The sequence below is a fragment of the Lampris incognitus genome, chromosome 1, assembly GCF_029633865.1.
Source record: "Lampris incognitus isolate fLamInc1 chromosome 1, fLamInc1.hap2, whole genome shotgun sequence".
Taxonomy (NCBI): domain Eukaryota; kingdom Metazoa; phylum Chordata; class Actinopteri; order Lampriformes; family Lampridae; genus Lampris; species Lampris incognitus.
This window is the reverse complement of record NC_079211.1, coordinates 98,624,451-98,640,491: the sequence shown is the minus strand read 5'-3', so window position 1 is coordinate 98,640,491 and position 16,041 is coordinate 98,624,451. Positions and strand designations below refer to the sequence as shown.

The window sequence follows — 16,041 nt, the reverse complement described above, 5'->3', positions numbered from 1 at the left end:
CTCAGCACATCTGCCCATACATTTTCCTCTCTGTCTTTTCCAATCTGCTCAACTGTTCACCTTTCAAGCCACTTATCTATGCATCAACCCAGTCCTTGTCGTGTTGTGTGTGAGTGTGCTTTGTTGATCCCTCTGTCACATTGGTTGTCTTCTTCGTCTGGCTCAGAAGGCAGGCTCATTAAGTGATGCAGAGGGAAGGTGGGGGGTGTTTGGCAGAGCTCCCCCAAGGGGGAGGCAACGGAGAATTACAAGACCAGATCCAATGCTGCAAGAGTCGGCAGGAAGCATCAACTGTCAGGGGTCAGCTGGGTCTCAATGTCCACTCTGCATATGGGGCATTTCCTGCTGGTGGCCAGCCACTGGTCCACACACGCCTGGTGGAAGAGGTGCATGCAGGGTAACCTCCTGAGGAGGAATTACACAGAGCAGGTTAAAGTATTGTTAAATTTAACAAGCAAGATCAAATGTAAGAAAACACATCAAAATATATGACACTAACACAAGGGTCTCATTAAGAACGCCATCTCAAACAGAATAACCTTGCAACATCAGTTACTCAACTCAATTACTCTACTGTCAAGGGAGGCCTTTAGGTCCCTGACCTGCCTGTGACTCATCGACTTTTCTTCCTCATAGACTTGTATTCTACTTTAAGTCTTTGACCCACAGAATTTAACAAGGGGGAACGACAGCATGCATAAATGGTTCAGGGAATTGAATGCTGACAGAATAACAAAATAGATGACACTATGAAAATATTATTGCATGCAGTTTGAGCACAGCATTGGAATTGACAGCCCTCTCTCTGAAAGGTTTTGTTCACCATCTAGTTTGAAAGTAATCAAATCCTAACCTATCATCTATACACAGAATGAATTAGGGAAGGTTTTAATGCAGGACTTTTTCTTATTTAGGAATCTACATAGCATAAAACCAGAGGTATTCAGTGGAGCCTCATGTGCCATCTAGAAATCCTGGATTTTCCCCCTATTCTGCTTATAACAGAAAACCAATTCAATCATTTGGTCAGTCAGATAAATTGTTACCCTGGGCATGTACTTTAATACAATGTGAAAAGCTGTTGTTGCCACCAAACCACATTTTCAAGATAAAGAGCTCCCAAGTTGCATGTGGTATAATTTTCACCCAAATTCTTTAACCTGGTGCTGTCCTGGTGCTTTTAATCTTTGTGTTTTAACAAAGGGCTGATGAGCCCTCTTTTAACACCGTTGCCTCTGTGCCGGAGAACCCTGGTAGTGGCAGAGCTTTGCCACAGTGCTAAAAAGGAAAATGGAACTCTTCCAAAATGCCTCAATGCATCAATAGTCATGTCAATTTTCTTGCTTTGCCATCAAGTATAATTGAAAATCTAAAAGACCAAGTTTTGAAATGGAAAGGACATTTTACTTTTCAGATAGGAAAGCTGACACATTGAAGAATCAGGCATGAAAATAAAAAAAAAGCATTCGATAATGCTAATCTCACACTTCAGGTCCAATCAAATCTCTCACAATGACAACCTCTGTGTTCCCAAGCCCATCAGCTCCAAGTGGAGCAGACCGAGTTGTCCTGAGTACAATTGAATGGACCTCAATCACCAAGAGAATTTCAAGAAGACCTGGTGCCATGAACTGACCGAAACGAACCTCTTTTTGCAGAGGAAAAGTAGAAGGCACACGTAATGGATAGAAGAGATTCATGAAGGGTGTCCGGGAAGTGTGGCGATCAATTCTGTTGCCTACCAACACGGGGATTGCCGGTTCGAATCCCTGTGTTACCTCCGGCTTGGTCGGGTAGCCCTACAGACATAATTGGCCATGTCTGCGGGCGGGAAGCTGGATGTAGGAATGTGTCCTAGTCGCTGCACTACCGCCTCCTCTGGTCGGTCGGGGTGCCTATTCGGACGGGAGGGGGAACTGGGGAGAATAGCATAATCCTCCCACGCGCTACGTCCCCCTGATGAAACTCTTCACTGTCAGGTGAAAAGAAGCGGCTGGCGACTCCACATGTATCGGAGGAAGCATGTGGTAGTCTGTAGCCCTCCCCGGATCGGCAGGGGGGGTGGAGCAGTGACCCGAGACGGCTTGGAAGAGTGGGGTAATTGGCCGGGGGGAAAAAAAAATTAATGAAGGCCTAACTTCAGGGAGTAAGTGCTGTATGTAAAGCACGGTATCTGCAATTGTATTGGCATCTGCATAAAGAACATTTTCCTGTTAAGAAAAGCCCTATAAGATGAATGTGTGACTGTACCTGACATCCTCTCCATCTTCCAGCATTGACAGACAGATGGTGCACTTCTCATCTGTGTCCAGCTCTTCATCATCAAGACACATTTTCAGATCTTGGGGTATTCTCTGAGGTGAACAGCAAAGGCAAAAATGTTCAGTTTACAATGTGTTCTGTGTAGCTGCATGCTAAAGTGGTTTGTTTTATGCCACTGATATCCATGAGTCAACCCATACAACATGAAAAGAGGAACCTTGCCAAGGCAATCATTTGTTTATCTTCAGAAATACTGACTCAGCATTTTGGGCCAGACTCAATAACAGTTTCCCATTCAGATAACACTGAATGATCTGGTCTCCTCACTTTCTTCACTGTATTTGGGTCAGATGCGGGATAGATGCAGCCTTTTAAATTCATTTCATACACAAATCTGCAGAAGGCTGGATGAGTCACCCCAGCCTTGAGTTGAGCACACTGCAGACCTCGCTGGCTAATCTAGCAAAGGAAAATATGTCTTAATGCTTTACTAATTTGAAGCTAGTGGCCTCCAATGACCCTTCCGCTTCATTCAGCTTTGCCTTCTTACTCCTCTCGACCCCACGTGACTCTCTTTTCAATCCATTCTTTCAGGTCTGACTCATCTTTTCTCCATTGCCCTCTGCTGTCTCTCGCACACTACATCATGCTCAGCTTCCACTTTCTGCTAGGAAAATACCTCTGCCAGCATACCTTCTTATACTTGTGAGGAAAAGTGAACCTCTCTATGGTAGTCTGCACAGCTCCGCGGTTTACACTGCCCAGTCTGTCCTCCAGTTGCAAAAGCTCCTAGAAAAGAAACAACATAGGCAGTGGATAAAATCTGAGGGAGAAGGCTCTTCAGTCCTTTGGGGTGACTGTTCACTGAGTACTGTTGTGATTAAAAAAAAAAAAATCATATCTGTGCCTGAAAAGATAGCTGCGGAATTTAATCATGAATAAAAAAAAAATTACAGAATTAAATATATCTTGCAGTGTTTACGCCATCTGGACTTCAGAGTTATCTGACATAAGAAAATTGGTTACACTATTGAGCCTGTCAAGAGCATTGGTCACAGAATAACAATGAAAAATTAGTGAAGACGGGTGTGTCTGGTGAAGAGGGGGAAAGGAAGCTGCATACCTCATAGCTTTCTCGAACAGCAGATGCATGGCGGGAGGGGTTCAGACTCTGCAGTGCCAGCAAGTGTAGCTGGGGATATGGATAGTTTCTGATCTCATGGACAACCTGGGAGATGATAGGTAAAGGAAGGTAGCGTCAGCTCTGGACGGGCAGTAAGAAACATGGATAGAGTCATCCTCTGTGACACAGCTTGCTTTTTTTGAAATGTGCCACGACCCCCAAGAAATAGTTCGTCCTTTCGCTGTGCACGCTGAACGACAGTAATATTGCAACTGAATGACGCCATTAAGATTAATCTCAGAAACCCAGAGGGGATTCACCTCTGTCTACACAAACATTTGTCGGGATAGATTAGGTGGGCTGAGATGCGCTCACCACTTGCGTTGATGCATTGTTCCTGGGGAAGTGATGCATTCTGGGAGAGGTCAGGTAGTGCTGATAGTGCTGCGGCAGCGGATGGATGTGGTACTGGTGGGGGGGCAGCCCAGTGTCCACACTCAGGTCCCTTGCAAGACAACAAATATAGAAACAAGCACTTAGTGGCACAAACACGCATCACCTGCTGAGTTTAATTCACGTAACATCTCGTGTGGTTTCTGGTAAATTCCCCCAGGGCCTCAGTAGATTTTTACACAATAAAATGATAATAGATATATTTGGTGAACAATGATGATTAAAACTTAATATAGTATCATATATCATATTATCCTACAAAGTCCAACATCAATAAATGTATGGGAGGTGCAATGGAGGAAAATTACTTAACGGTTTATATCCTGTCCTATAAATGTTGGCATGGATTGACTGGGATTGACACTAAAGTTAATAGTTCCGTCTTTTAGCAGCATATAATGACAGTGTTTTTACTTAAATTCAAACCCCAGTCAATCAAGTCTCTGGCCTTGGTAGGGCTATATATTATATTACGGTAGTTAAATCGCTTACCAGTCTGTGCCCTCAGCCAGGTAGCGTGGCTGTTGGACCACAGGCTGAGGAGGGACATGGAGAGGGGGAGCAAACTCGTACCCAGGTCGCAATCTGTGGGGCTGGTGAGGAACCCTCTCTGGGGTGCGTCTGCTACAGGACAATTACCAAACATCTTAAGATAACATGAAGTCTTTCTAAACAGTAAAAAAAAAAAAAAAAAACCTCAGCGATCACAGCCAAGATGTTATGTTCCTTTGGGCTAAGAATTTTTCAAAAACTTGTGGCTCTAATGGGCTCAAATTCAAATGAAACTGATTGTTTAATGTTTTCCTTTTGTGTGTTTTACTTCATACCTCCATGCAAACTGAGGCAATGTGGGTCCATACCTGGAGGGCGGCATGATGTGTCGGTGCTGGGCCTCGAGGATCTGTTGCTGGAGGAGGTATTGCTGGTGTAATGCCTGAGGTAGGAAGGGAGGGGCAGGGATTTCCTGGAACTGGGGTGTGGACAGGGGGTTGAGGGGTGGGTGGAGTGGCGGGCCATGCTGATGGCCAGGAGGGGCCAAGTGAGGGTTAATGCCTGATTGGGGCTGCCCTGGGTGGGGCATGGTGAAATCCATGGGCAGGGAGGCCTGAGGACTTAACTGGAAGTGCCGGCAAGAGGTAGCATGGCTGTGCTGCTGCTGCTGTTGCTGTTGTTGCCGGTTGAAATGGGATCCTGCGAAGGATAGGGAGAACTTGTCAAGACAGCTGAGCGCGAACGATAAGCTGGAATTAATTCTGGGTGTAATGTGGAGTCACTGTGTGTGTCTGTGATATAGCATCTTAATGAAGCCCTAACTCTTACCTATGGTGAAAAATACTTCTGTGGGGGTGGGAAAATGATGATTACCAGAAGTACCATGCAAATGAAGACCTTTTTTAGTCCTGCACAAAGTGCAAACTTTCCAAATACACTTTAACATTCTTGGATCTATTTTCTGCCATCTGGCTTGTCATCCCCTAATTGTGCCATTATCTGACAAGAGACTGGACCAGAATGACAGTTCCGATGCGACTGTATATATATGAATGCAGTTTTAAGAAAATTCTGAAGTTAATCAGAGGCTAGTGTGTTGGGGAGAAAATGTATCATTTGACAATCAAGATTTATATTTTACCTTTTAGGGGACAAGTCTGCTTGTAGTTGATCATTCTCACACAGAAAATGAAATTATTTCCCTTTTTTTTTCCAATTTCACATTCTGCCTCTCGAATCTGTTATCCGTTTCTCCCACATAGAGCAGCTCTACCTCATCCACTCCCATATGAACGTCCACAAGTCAAGAGGAAATAGCTTGAATGCATGTCATGGCATTTCCATTCTCTTCTTTTTTGCTCTCCCTAACCACAGCTATTTGGCAGCTGGAGGGATCTGACTGCTGCCGGGGCTCGAGGGGGAGGAAAGAGACGGGCCTACTTGTGCTGCGGCGCAATGGGTTTCTAATACTACACGTTGACTCACAAAGAGCCCGCTTTTAATTAAGCTAGGCCTGAGAAGTTGATACAGTAGATCTGGAATCAATTCAAGCCTTTTGGACATACCCCTTTGCAAAGGAAAAACTGGTAATGTGTGCCACATAATAGCGATTAATGTACTGCTGCTGTCTGTAATGCCAAGTTGACACAATTCAAACTGGGGTTAATTTACACAACTTTTCAAGTTTAAGTAGAATAACAGAGTGCAATCCATGTAGAAGTTGCAGAAATAGAGTGCAATTTAATCTTAATCTGCTTTGGCTGTGTAAAAGACACATAGCAAATCTTGATGGAAACTTGTTAAAATATTAAAAAATCATGAGGGAATAGGCAGTCTACATTGCATTTACGGTGAGTACACATGAAAAAAATGCAGCACGGCTAAAGCACATCCCGGAAAAATAAGTAATGCATTAAAGTGAACCCTCCCTCCCATGTCGTTTTTTTCCCCCCTCTTTCTACTCAATAGCCCATCGCTACAGTTGACCAAACAAAGGATGACCTTGGTGCCTTGGTCAAAGGCTCAAGACAAGACTCTTAAGTAGCACGCTGCATTTTCAAGTGTCTCAGTGAAACAATCACCATGAATGGCAGCAGATAGACTCATTCAGGCCCTGTGATGAAGGAAGCATGGACATTGTCTATCTTTGTCACAGCGGGAAAGAAGGTGGGTGGGGTGGAGGGAGGGGGACAGGGGACCAGGTAGGGATAAGGGGAAGGGGGGGGGGACAATAAATGGAAATCAGCAAGAAGCACACTGAAGGTTAGGAAAAACACTATATTCTTTATTGAAAAAATATTAGTTTATGTGGAATTTGTGTTTTTTTTTCGTCTTTGGTTTGTAATAATAATAATAATAATAATTCCATGCAACAAAAATAAACAACATAGACTGAAGGCAAGGCCCACCATGCTCCATATAGGGTTAAAAAAGAACAAAAGCAGCATCCAATGAGCAGACGTGTTGGCTACAGCACATGATTCCAGTACAGCAGGGTACATCTTTACTACAGAAAGATTACATTGGATTTTCACTAGTCAATGTAGAAAAACAAAAACAAAAAAATATATATATATATGAATCATAAATGTGAACCATGCATTGAAAAGTACTATTACCAGAACAAAAGGTAAAGAGAGACCACAACCAAACAATAAGACGTTATTACTAATAGAGGATCTCTTTAGCAGTGCAGGAGATAGGCATCCCTGTGAAATGGATAGCATTTTGGCCTTAGGTTAGTGTGGGGGGAAAATTAGGAAGTGATGAACCACCAGTGAGCATGTTTTTCTTACTTGAATTTATGGCTTTGTTTTGCCCAAGGTGGGCAAACAGCCCTGACGATTTCAGTGTGTTTCAAAGCTTGAAATTTGCAAGGGGAACAAAGGATTACACAAAAAATGGAGACAGTTATGGCAGGTTGTTGTTTGCAGGTGCAGTGTACCTTTACTCATTTCAAGTGATAACATGACAGTGTTTGGTAGCAGGCCCAATTTGAGCTAATTTAAAAAAATAAAAAAAACTGGTATGAACAGGGTTCCGAATTGCATGCGTTTTGATGAAATGCCATTCAAATTGTGTACAATGCACCTTGTGTGAAGAGAAGGAAGATGAGCCAAATTCTGGTGTTCAACAATGCAGTGCAGTATCTGAGATCATGCAAAATGTATCCACTTTACAGGAATTTACAGCATGTTGTCTATCAAGACTGGATGGGAGGTACACAGTGACATTCGACTGATCATCTAAAACGGAGCTAAAAATGTTTACTCTATGCTACAGCAATTTGACAGAAAAAAAAAGACAAAAGGTGCTCTGCTATAAGTGTTAGCTATGTTTTAGTCTGCTTTACATGGAAAATCTATGACTGAATACATTCTTGGGAGGGGGTGCTTTTTTTTTTAATACCAATGTCGTCTTCTGATGGAAAGAGGAAATGAAGAAGGGATTCACAATACAGCTAAATGCAGAGAACAGGCAGAGGCCACGCCACACCACACAGCAGCAGATGATCATTAGCTACACAATGGGGGGGACGACAAAGATCTGATAAATGCAGAATGTAGAGCCAGCCTCGATACTATGAAACAGGGAATAAGAACAGAAATAAAAGCACAATGAAATCATTAATGCCACTGTTATAAAATTAATGTTACACTGTAGCTTTATACTGCTTTGCTGTGACGGGGTGTCCGGGTATTTTCGCCAGACAGCTTTCGAACAGCTGCTGCGCGGCCAATCGGTAAATAATTGCACGATTGGCGGCTCGACAGTCGACGTTAATCACTCGTTTAGCCGTGTATCTATTATCCAAACCATCCAATCAGACCGACATGAAACGCAGGAGCGGCGAGAACGGCAAGCGCCAGCAGCGGCGGATGATCTTCAAATGACATCATCCAGCCACCGAGAAGATGACTAGCTAGCGGGCTCAGTCTACTTCGTGGTATTTTACCCAGGACCGAAACAACGACAACGTCGGGGCGGGTCAAACTGTCTTGACGTTACCGATTCGAGTTCTGCGAGGAGGTGGTATATCCGCTGGTTAGTAAATGGAGAGAAGGGTCCACGGCTGTGTGTGTGTGTGTTTTTGAAAACGCGTCTTCCAAGAGCACAGGACCCGAACACGTGCAATGTTTCGCGGCAATGTTTCCGCTGCGGGGAATAGTCTGAGCCCAGCAGCCAGTTGGCTGATCTCTCTTTTAAGTGGCGAAATTTCTTTCAAGTGGCCGTAATCGTACTCGGAAATCTCGCCCCCCCCCCCCCCCCCCGGTTCTTTATTAAAGCACAAGTGCACGAAAAGTAAACTGGTCTGACGCCACGAGCAGTTTTGTTTATTTGTGCGTTTCAATTTGAGGAAGCCAGCTAGTTCCAGTTAACTGTTGTTAGCTGGAGCTAGCTTAGCCAGCAGCTGCAGTGAATATTAAGATAAACAGGGCACGTGTCCGGATTAAATAGAGACATAAATACTGTACCTCTATTTCTTACGGAGCCGAATACGGGAAGAACCAGATATCCGACATGCACTAAAACCATCCTGGGATCCGTATCTTATCTTGCCGCTGGGTTATTAGAAGAGATAAAGTAGCCCACGCGGATCTACATTCAGGCGGTTGTTGCTGGCTAGCACCACGGGCAGACCACTGACTTGACTAGGGTTTCGGTGACAAAGCAGACGTGTCATTCCGTATCCGCCGCAGAGGGGGGCGCTGTTGCGGCGCCGGTCTTGACGCAAAGTCTTACCTTACGCCGGATGGCGTCACACAAAGTGAGCGAGAAGTCATTCAGCCATTTCTCCTTTTAAATATAAATTCTGTTAACGCGGATCACAGTACGACAAAAATGCACACAGGGGTAATAAAAAGATGTAATACAGAGGCAGTACACCACTGCATCAAATATGAATCGGAAAACCCCAGAATGAGAAAACTATTTGCCAGTACAGATATCAAAGGGAATTCATTGGTGCACGTACCAACGCAGATCCAGTAAAAGTAGGGAGAAAAATAACAATAAAATATACGATGCAAAACAAATCCAATGTACAGTACAGTATGCAGTGCAAATATATATATAAAACATGTACTGTGAATTATGTGCTGAGTTATGTGCCGACAGTTGGTAGTTATGTGTCAGTGTTATCAGCACTTATGTGCAGTTTTGTGCAGAAAACTGTGATATGATATGAGAAATATAGATAAGTGACTTACATTTTTTCTTCACAGAAAGTTGAATCAGTTCACCGTTTCACAGTTCACACCAGTTCACAACGTTTATTGGAAGAAGAAAAAAACAAAACAAAAACGTTTCATTGCTCATCTAGTGACCTCTTCAGTCTCAACTGGCTGCAGGTATCTCCACCCTTATAAACAATGCGGTGGCATAACGGTCGAAAACAACGATCGGATCACCAGTGGCATAACACAGAAGAGCTGCTTTGTCAGACTGGGACTCCGCAGTCTACACCCATATGTGCACATCCTTGACAGGGAGGAACGCTGGTTTAAACGGGGAGGCAAAGAGGCCATCTGAAGAGGGAAGGACCATCCCTGAACCGGGGGGTGGGGGTGTACGTCTGTCGCCATCTTACAATGCTTCGATTGCAGCTATTCCCCAAATCCTCGGTGAATGGTGCACATTGCTATTGAAAAGTCACGGCACATGGAACCGATCGTTGTTTTCGGTCGTAATACCACTGTGCTGTTTATAAGGTTGAGGATCCCTGCAGTCAGTTTAGACTAAAGCGTAGGTCACTTAAGATGAGTTGATGAAACGCTTCTCTCAATAAACGTTGTGTCCAGGTAAACTGATTCAACTTTCTCCGATTTTCTTACCTGGATTATCGAGCACGCATAAATGCATTTTTCTTCCTTTTCCAAAACTCAAACCGTGCACTGATGACATGAACACGAACAACAAGGGGGTTCATTCAGCCATCACTTGTTAAGGGGAACCATTCATTAAAGTTGACCGGCTTCACAAACGAGAGTTCTCAGTGGTTCGGGAGATCGCGAGCGCCTGAGCAAGTCACGGAATTAAAACGCTGACTTAAAATGTAAAATGCATGAATTCATACACTGGAGAAAGACAGGGGCATTTTACTGAGAATAGGACTGAGACTAGTCTTAAGTAAAAGAGAGGAGAGACATGCTAGTACGGGGACTTTTTTTTAGTGTCGTTGTCATGAAGCTGGATAGAAGGATAGAACAGTAAGGGGAGGGTCGTGTAACGTTATTCTAGCTGCCACAGCGCGCCGACCCACATTCCGCACCGATAGGTGGTGGCAATGCGCCTTAAGGACTTGGACGCCGACCGTGGCTAAAACGCAAGAAGAAGAGTTCATTCAGCCATTACATACTCCCTTTCACAGGCAGGTCGTTGGCAGAAGTGGAGGACAGGTCACATACGCCACGAAGAAATGCTATCCGTGCGAGTTGCAGCGGCTTTGGCCAGAACCCTACCCAAAAGGGCAGGATTTGTAAGTATTTAGGACAAATAACTGACATCTGATAACGGCTTTGCGATTTTGCCAAATGTAATTTTGAACCTTTTTTTAGGCGTGAAGGGTAACGCCGCAGGCCGCTAACCTTCCCGTCATGCAATTACCCCAGATTTCTTTTTTTCGTGCAGTTCCAACAACAACAAGAAATATGATCGGATTGGTACCATTTGGATCATTACAGCCCAGTGAGATTTATCAATGCAGCGTTTCCCTTTTGCTTTTCTTTCCTCTGATAATGATAGCTCGCAAAGCGAGGGAAGCTAATGCTAACAGCCCGTGTTCATTCAGCCCACGCTCTGAAGGTCAGAAAGCTTTGACAGCGCGTGCCTTTGAAAATGTACACGCCAGACTCCGCGTAGAAGTGCTTCGATATCGTTGTCACTATTCCTTTCTTTTTGTGCAACCATGCAGGATATTATTTGCAAATTGTAAAACTGTCTGCATCCATGTTGTCTGTTGAACGTAGGTGTCGAAGACCGTACCGGCCGCCTGCGTTGGGGTCAACCACCTCCACACACACAGACCATGGCTGCAGAAGACAGGTAAAAAAGCAAAAAGAACAATATGAGCATGGATCCCCTTTGACTCCAGCCTAGTTAGAGATTCTAATGATCTTAGTCCCCAAATTAGCCCCCAATAATGGACAAAGGTCATCGGTTGTCTAGTGCTGCAAGGACGCTTTTGTGTCAAATACATTTAACCCATCTACAACTTTATGGCCCTAAGAGCAATGTGAGAATTATGTACACTTGCATGCAACTCTTTTAAACCACAATAGTTGTTTGAAATTGGACTATCTAAGAAAGTTTGATTTTTCAAATATGAAGTTTGATTAGCCTTTTATTGGTCAACCTTATTTGTCTTCAAACAGCATATTTGATTTTTTTTTTTTTTTTGAAAGCGTCAGGTTTTTGTATCGAATGATGCTAGAAAACCCATATTCAATTAAGCTTCTTGCTCTGGAAAAGCAGGATTGTGTGGCAAAGATCTTTTCCTCATTCACAGGCACCGCTGAGGTGTCTTCCATCCTGGAAGAGAAGATCATGGGTGCAGACACCTCTGCAGACCTGGAAGAGACGGGGCGTGTGTTGTCCATTGGTGATGGTATTGCCAGAGTGTACGGACTGAGGAATGTCCAGGCAGAGGAAATGGTTGAATTTTCTTCTGGACTTAAGGTATTGCCAATAAGGCATGTTAAAGTACAGGTTGTTTCATGCAGACTGTACAAAATTTCTGCAGATGACTTCTGGGCTGCTGTCCAAAAAAAATTACTTGTTGGTGCAATGTATATCAGCAGTCTTACATCCTGTCATTACATGGCCCTTGTGTAAAATCTAAAAGGACTTTATTTTTAAAAAAAAGCCAATTAATATCTACCTTTCCTTTAGGGTATGTCTCTGAACTTGGAGCCCGACAACGTTGGTGTTGTGGTGTTCGGTAATGACAAGCTGATCAAGGAGGGTGACATCGTGAAGAGAACTGGTGCCATTGTAGATGTCCCTGTTGGTGACGAGTTGCTGGGCCGTGTGGTTGATGCTCTGGGAAATGCCATCGATGGAAAGGTTCCACCTTCCATTACATCTCGATTTTTATAGATCAGATCTTCCAACTACATGAAACACTGAAGCGATTTAGATTATTAGACTGTTTAGTCTAGATTTGTCTTAAAAGCTAAAACGCCACAATCTATGTTGGCCTATTGGTTACATATTTAGTAAAAACTTACGACTTTCCTTTTGGTAGCGTTCATCTTGTAGCTTCTCTTACTTGGGCATGTGGGCAACTTGACAAAGTTATCTTACTCTATTGACTCTTCATTATATATTTCTTGCTTTTAGGGTCCCCTTGGCTCCAAGACACGTAGACGTGTGGGCTTGAAGGCCCCTGGTATCATCCCCCGTATCTCTGTGAGGGAGCCCATGCAGACTGGCATCAAGGCTGTAGACAGCCTGGTGCCCATTGGCAGAGGCCAGCGTGAGCTGATTATCGGTGACAGGCAGACTGGGTAAGTACTTTAAAATGGTGCAAACTTCCAACTGAGATTTGCTGCATGCTAAACTACTGCACTGGGGGTTTTCAGCTTGGGTGCAAATGGAGATGATTTGCATTTCAAGATTTACCGCCAAAAAATAGTGGAGGGTGTAACTGCCTGTGAAGGAAGATTCTATTTCAGAATCACAGGCGCATAGATGAAACTAATTAAATCATGATTGTGCTCCATTTAATGAGTCTGACAGGCCCTGACAAACAGCATCTCACTCTTTCTGAGATCATTTAAGACTGAACCATTGTCTACATGACCCTATGTGGAAAAAGAAGCCTCCCTTTTTATTTATTTTAAGGCCTGACCCCTATATTTATATAAATAGAAATGTATTGATGGTTCCAACATTAGAGGATGTGTTTTGGAATTCAGCCGAGGTGCCATGTCAAATAAATGTTTGTGAGGAAACTCTGCTTGCACTCCCGGTGAGAGCTACTTTATCAAAACTAAACTCTCTCTATAGTAAAACCGCCATTGCCATTGACACCATCATCAACCAGAAGCGTTTCAACGAGGGAACTGATGAGAAGAAGAAGCTCTACTGTATCTATGTTGCCATTGGTCAGAAGAGGTCCACTGTAGCTCAGCTGGTGAAGAGGCTTACTGATGCTGATGCCATGAAATACACCATTGTGGTCTCTGCCACCGCCTCTGATGCTGCTCCCCTGCAGTACCTTGCCCCCTACTCTGGCTGTTCCATGGGAGAATACTTCAGGGACAATGGAAAGCACGCGCTGATCATTTATGATGATCTGTCCAAGCAGGTGCGAAAGAGCAGGGCTAACATTGGAGCAACATGCATTCATTTCATTTATATTCTTAAGCGTTTCAAAATTAAAGCTCCACATTTCAAAAGCACTGATGTAGTCCTCTTTAAAGTTGCATTTTTCTGTATGTTGTTAACATTTTAATTTGCCTACCACTTTTTTCTTTTTCATTTGTGACATTTGCACCACATTTTAAAAGGCTATGTTAAAGCGTCACAAAGTAAATAATTGAAGAAATATCCCCTTTTTTTTTTTTTACCTCAAAGGGACACCAGACGAGAATCCAAGCTTTGAATTGTAGCTTAAATTTTGAGTTATTTCTCTCCACTTGTCAGGCTGTTGCCTACCGTCAGATGTCCCTGCTGCTGCGTCGTCCCCCTGGTCGTGAGGCCTACCCTGGTGATGTGTTCTACCTGCATTCTCGTCTGCTGGAGAGAGCTGCCAAAATGAATGACAACTTCGGTGGTGGCTCCCTTACTGCCCTGCCTGTCATCGAGACCCAGGCCGGTGATGTGTCTGCCTACATCCCCACCAATGTCATCTCCATCACAGATGGACAGGTGAGTCACACAGACTTTTATCCTCAAGTCTGTTGGGCTGAAATTATGTCTATAGCTATCTTTTCTGTTATTTTATATTGACCATCTTGATCTCTGTGTTGTAGATCTTCTTGGAGACTGAGCTGTTCTACAAGGGTATCCGCCCAGCTATCAACGTGGGCCTGTCTGTATCCAGAGTAGGCTCTGCTGCCCAGACCAGAGCCATGAAGCAGGTAAACATTTTTGACTTCATAAATGCAGATTTGTCAGAAGGACGAGTCTCATGTATAGTGACACTGAGTGGTCCATTTCAAAAGCTAACGGGCCTCGTTATCAGAATACTAAATCCCTTTTGTCCCCCTTCTTATAGGTGGCTGGTACCATGAAGCTGGAACTGGCCCAGTACCGTGAGGTGGCTGCTTTCGCCCAGTTTGGCTCTGACCTGGATGCTGCTACCCAGCAGCTCCTGAACAGGGGTGTTAGGCTCACTGAGCTGCTTAAACAGGGACAGTATTGTAAGTCTACTTTTTTTTGTACTCTGTATCCAGTGTCCCATTCAGTTAAATCTGTTTGTGTCATTCCTAGTAGCAATCAGTACCTAAAATGAGCAAGGAAATTACTCCAGTGTAGCAATATGGAAGACTGTTTATGTTGAATTTGGAGCATTGCGCCATGTATGATTTGCTGTGCCTCTCCTGCCCATCAGCCCCCATGGCTATTGAGGAGCAGGTGACAGTAATCTATGCCGGTGTTAGAGGTCACTTGGACAAGATGGAGCCCAGCAAGATCACAAAATTCGAAAAGGCTTTCCTGCAGCACATTCTCAGTCAGCACCAGGAACTGCTCTCTGCAATCAGGTGAGATTTTTTTCAATTTATTTTGCTACTAAAAGATTTTGTTTTAAAAAACGGTGTCCAGTGTTGAAACTAATAGAGGTCAATGTCTGACTGTTTTTTTTTTGTTTTTGTTTTTTAGGGCTGATGGCAAGATCTCCGAGGCATCAGACGCCAAACTGAAGCAGATTGTATTGAACTTCTTGTCCAGTTTTGAGTAATGGATAGCACCTCCACTTGATCTTCAGTGTGCTACTTGTCTGTGTCCCCATTATGCTTATCTATGTGAAAACACTGAAGGCGGAAACCTCCATGTACAGATTTCTTCAAAGAATAAAATTTTACAACCCTACTGCGCTGTAAAATTCTTCCTACTTCTGGGTTAAACTAGTTTAAGATGATGGGCCACTTGTCCACCTGAGCAAATTTTACCTTGTGGCAGATGATATGCCGTGGGAATTGACATTTGCGTTGTTTTCAAAACATTGATGTCATGAATTTTATGTTGCATTAAATACTTGACGTTCCATTATACTGGCAACATTACATTAATGGATTGCATAACAATGCACCTGGCTAATCATAAATCAAAATGTCAACCCAGGTATAAACTGCGTAGAGCATCATATATATTGAGGACAAGTACATGGCATTGATTGAATTTGAAGAGTCCCGCTTACTCATCTGGGCCTCACCATACTTGTCTGGCGGAAAGTGTAAGCCTTGTTTCTAAAACATGGTTTGATTGATGGGGTGAATTGTTTGATACAAAATTAATAAACATGGTGACAGTTGTTGCAAAGAAAACCCTCTTCGTGGTGTTTTTTTCCCCATCTTTGCAACCTTGAATCATCTCCCCTTTAGCTGAAGTAGCTTTTGAACAAATTTCATTAGTCTCAAAATCTGTGTCGTGCCAGTTTTTAATGCCATTGCATGAAGCATACTAAAGATTTAATTGTGCCCTTATTGGGTGTATAAGACACGAGGCATCTTCATATGTGGTAATGAAATTTTCCAGTTTCAAAA

The 16,041-nt window shown here is 43.5% G+C and overlaps 2 protein-coding genes across 5 annotated transcripts; one reads left to right on the top strand and one right to left on the bottom strand.

Moving 5' to 3' along the window:
* Positions 1–287: 287 nt before the first annotated feature.
* Positions 288–8,954, bottom strand: ark2cb (arkadia (RNF111) C-terminal like ring finger ubiquitin ligase 2Cb). 4 transcript variants are annotated; one of them, XM_056291247.1, is made up of 9 exons: positions 8,793–8,954; positions 4,920–5,061; positions 4,726–4,838; positions 4,331–4,459; positions 3,761–3,890; positions 3,386–3,490; positions 2,956–3,051; positions 2,251–2,354; positions 288–405 (listed from the first exon to the last, which is right to left on the bottom strand). In XM_056291247.1, the coding sequence occupies exons 1-9, from the start codon at positions 8,864–8,866 to the stop codon at positions 288–290; spliced, it is 1,011 nt and encodes a 336-aa protein (XP_056147222.1). In that variant the 5' UTR covers positions 8,867–8,954. The 4 variants fall into 4 exon arrangements, 3 of the variants coding, with proteins under 3 accessions (XP_056147222.1, XP_056147221.1, XP_056147220.1); XM_056291246.1 differs by having other exon boundaries at positions 4,331–4,462; positions 4,699–5,029; positions 8,806–8,954; XM_056291245.1 differs by having other exon boundaries at positions 4,699–5,029; positions 8,806–8,954.
* Positions 8,955–10,654: 1,700 nt separating this feature from the next.
* Positions 10,655–15,822, top strand: LOC130113151 (ATP synthase subunit alpha, mitochondrial-like). The gene is made up of 11 exons (XM_056280690.1): positions 10,655–10,808; positions 11,299–11,374; positions 11,838–12,007; positions 12,221–12,394; positions 12,671–12,837; positions 13,340–13,640; positions 13,979–14,203; positions 14,308–14,415; positions 14,553–14,697; positions 14,889–15,039; positions 15,158–15,822. Exons 1-11 carry the CDS (start codon positions 10,749–10,751, stop codon positions 15,234–15,236), a joined length of 1,656 nt encoding a protein of 551 aa, XP_056136665.1. The 5' UTR covers positions 10,655–10,748; the 3' UTR covers positions 15,237–15,822.
* Positions 15,823–16,041: the final 219 nt, after the last annotated feature.

Coding starts and splice junctions, on each gene's coding strand:
- ark2cb (XM_056291246.1), bottom strand. CDS start 8,866: ATGGTTTTAGTGCATGTCGGATATCTGGTTCTTCCCGTATTCGGCTCC. Junction 4,463..4,698: donor CACATCATGCCGCCCTCCAG/GTATGGACCCAC, acceptor ATTGTCCTGTAG/CAGACGCACCCCAGAGAGGG. Junction 3,491..3,760: donor ACAATGCATCAACGCAAGTG/GTGAGCGCATCT, acceptor ATCATCTCCCAG/GTTGTCCATGAGATCAGAAA.
- LOC130113151 (XM_056280690.1), top strand. CDS start 10,749: ATGCTATCCGTGCGAGTTGCAGCGGCTTTGGCCAGAACCCTACCCAAA. Junction 11,375..11,837: donor ACCATGGCTGCAGAAGACAG/GTAAAAAAGCAA, acceptor CCTCATTCACAG/GCACCGCTGAGGTGTCTTCC. Junction 14,698..14,888: donor GCTTAAACAGGGACAGTATT/GTAAGTCTACTT, acceptor CCTGCCCATCAG/CCCCCATGGCTATTGAGGAG.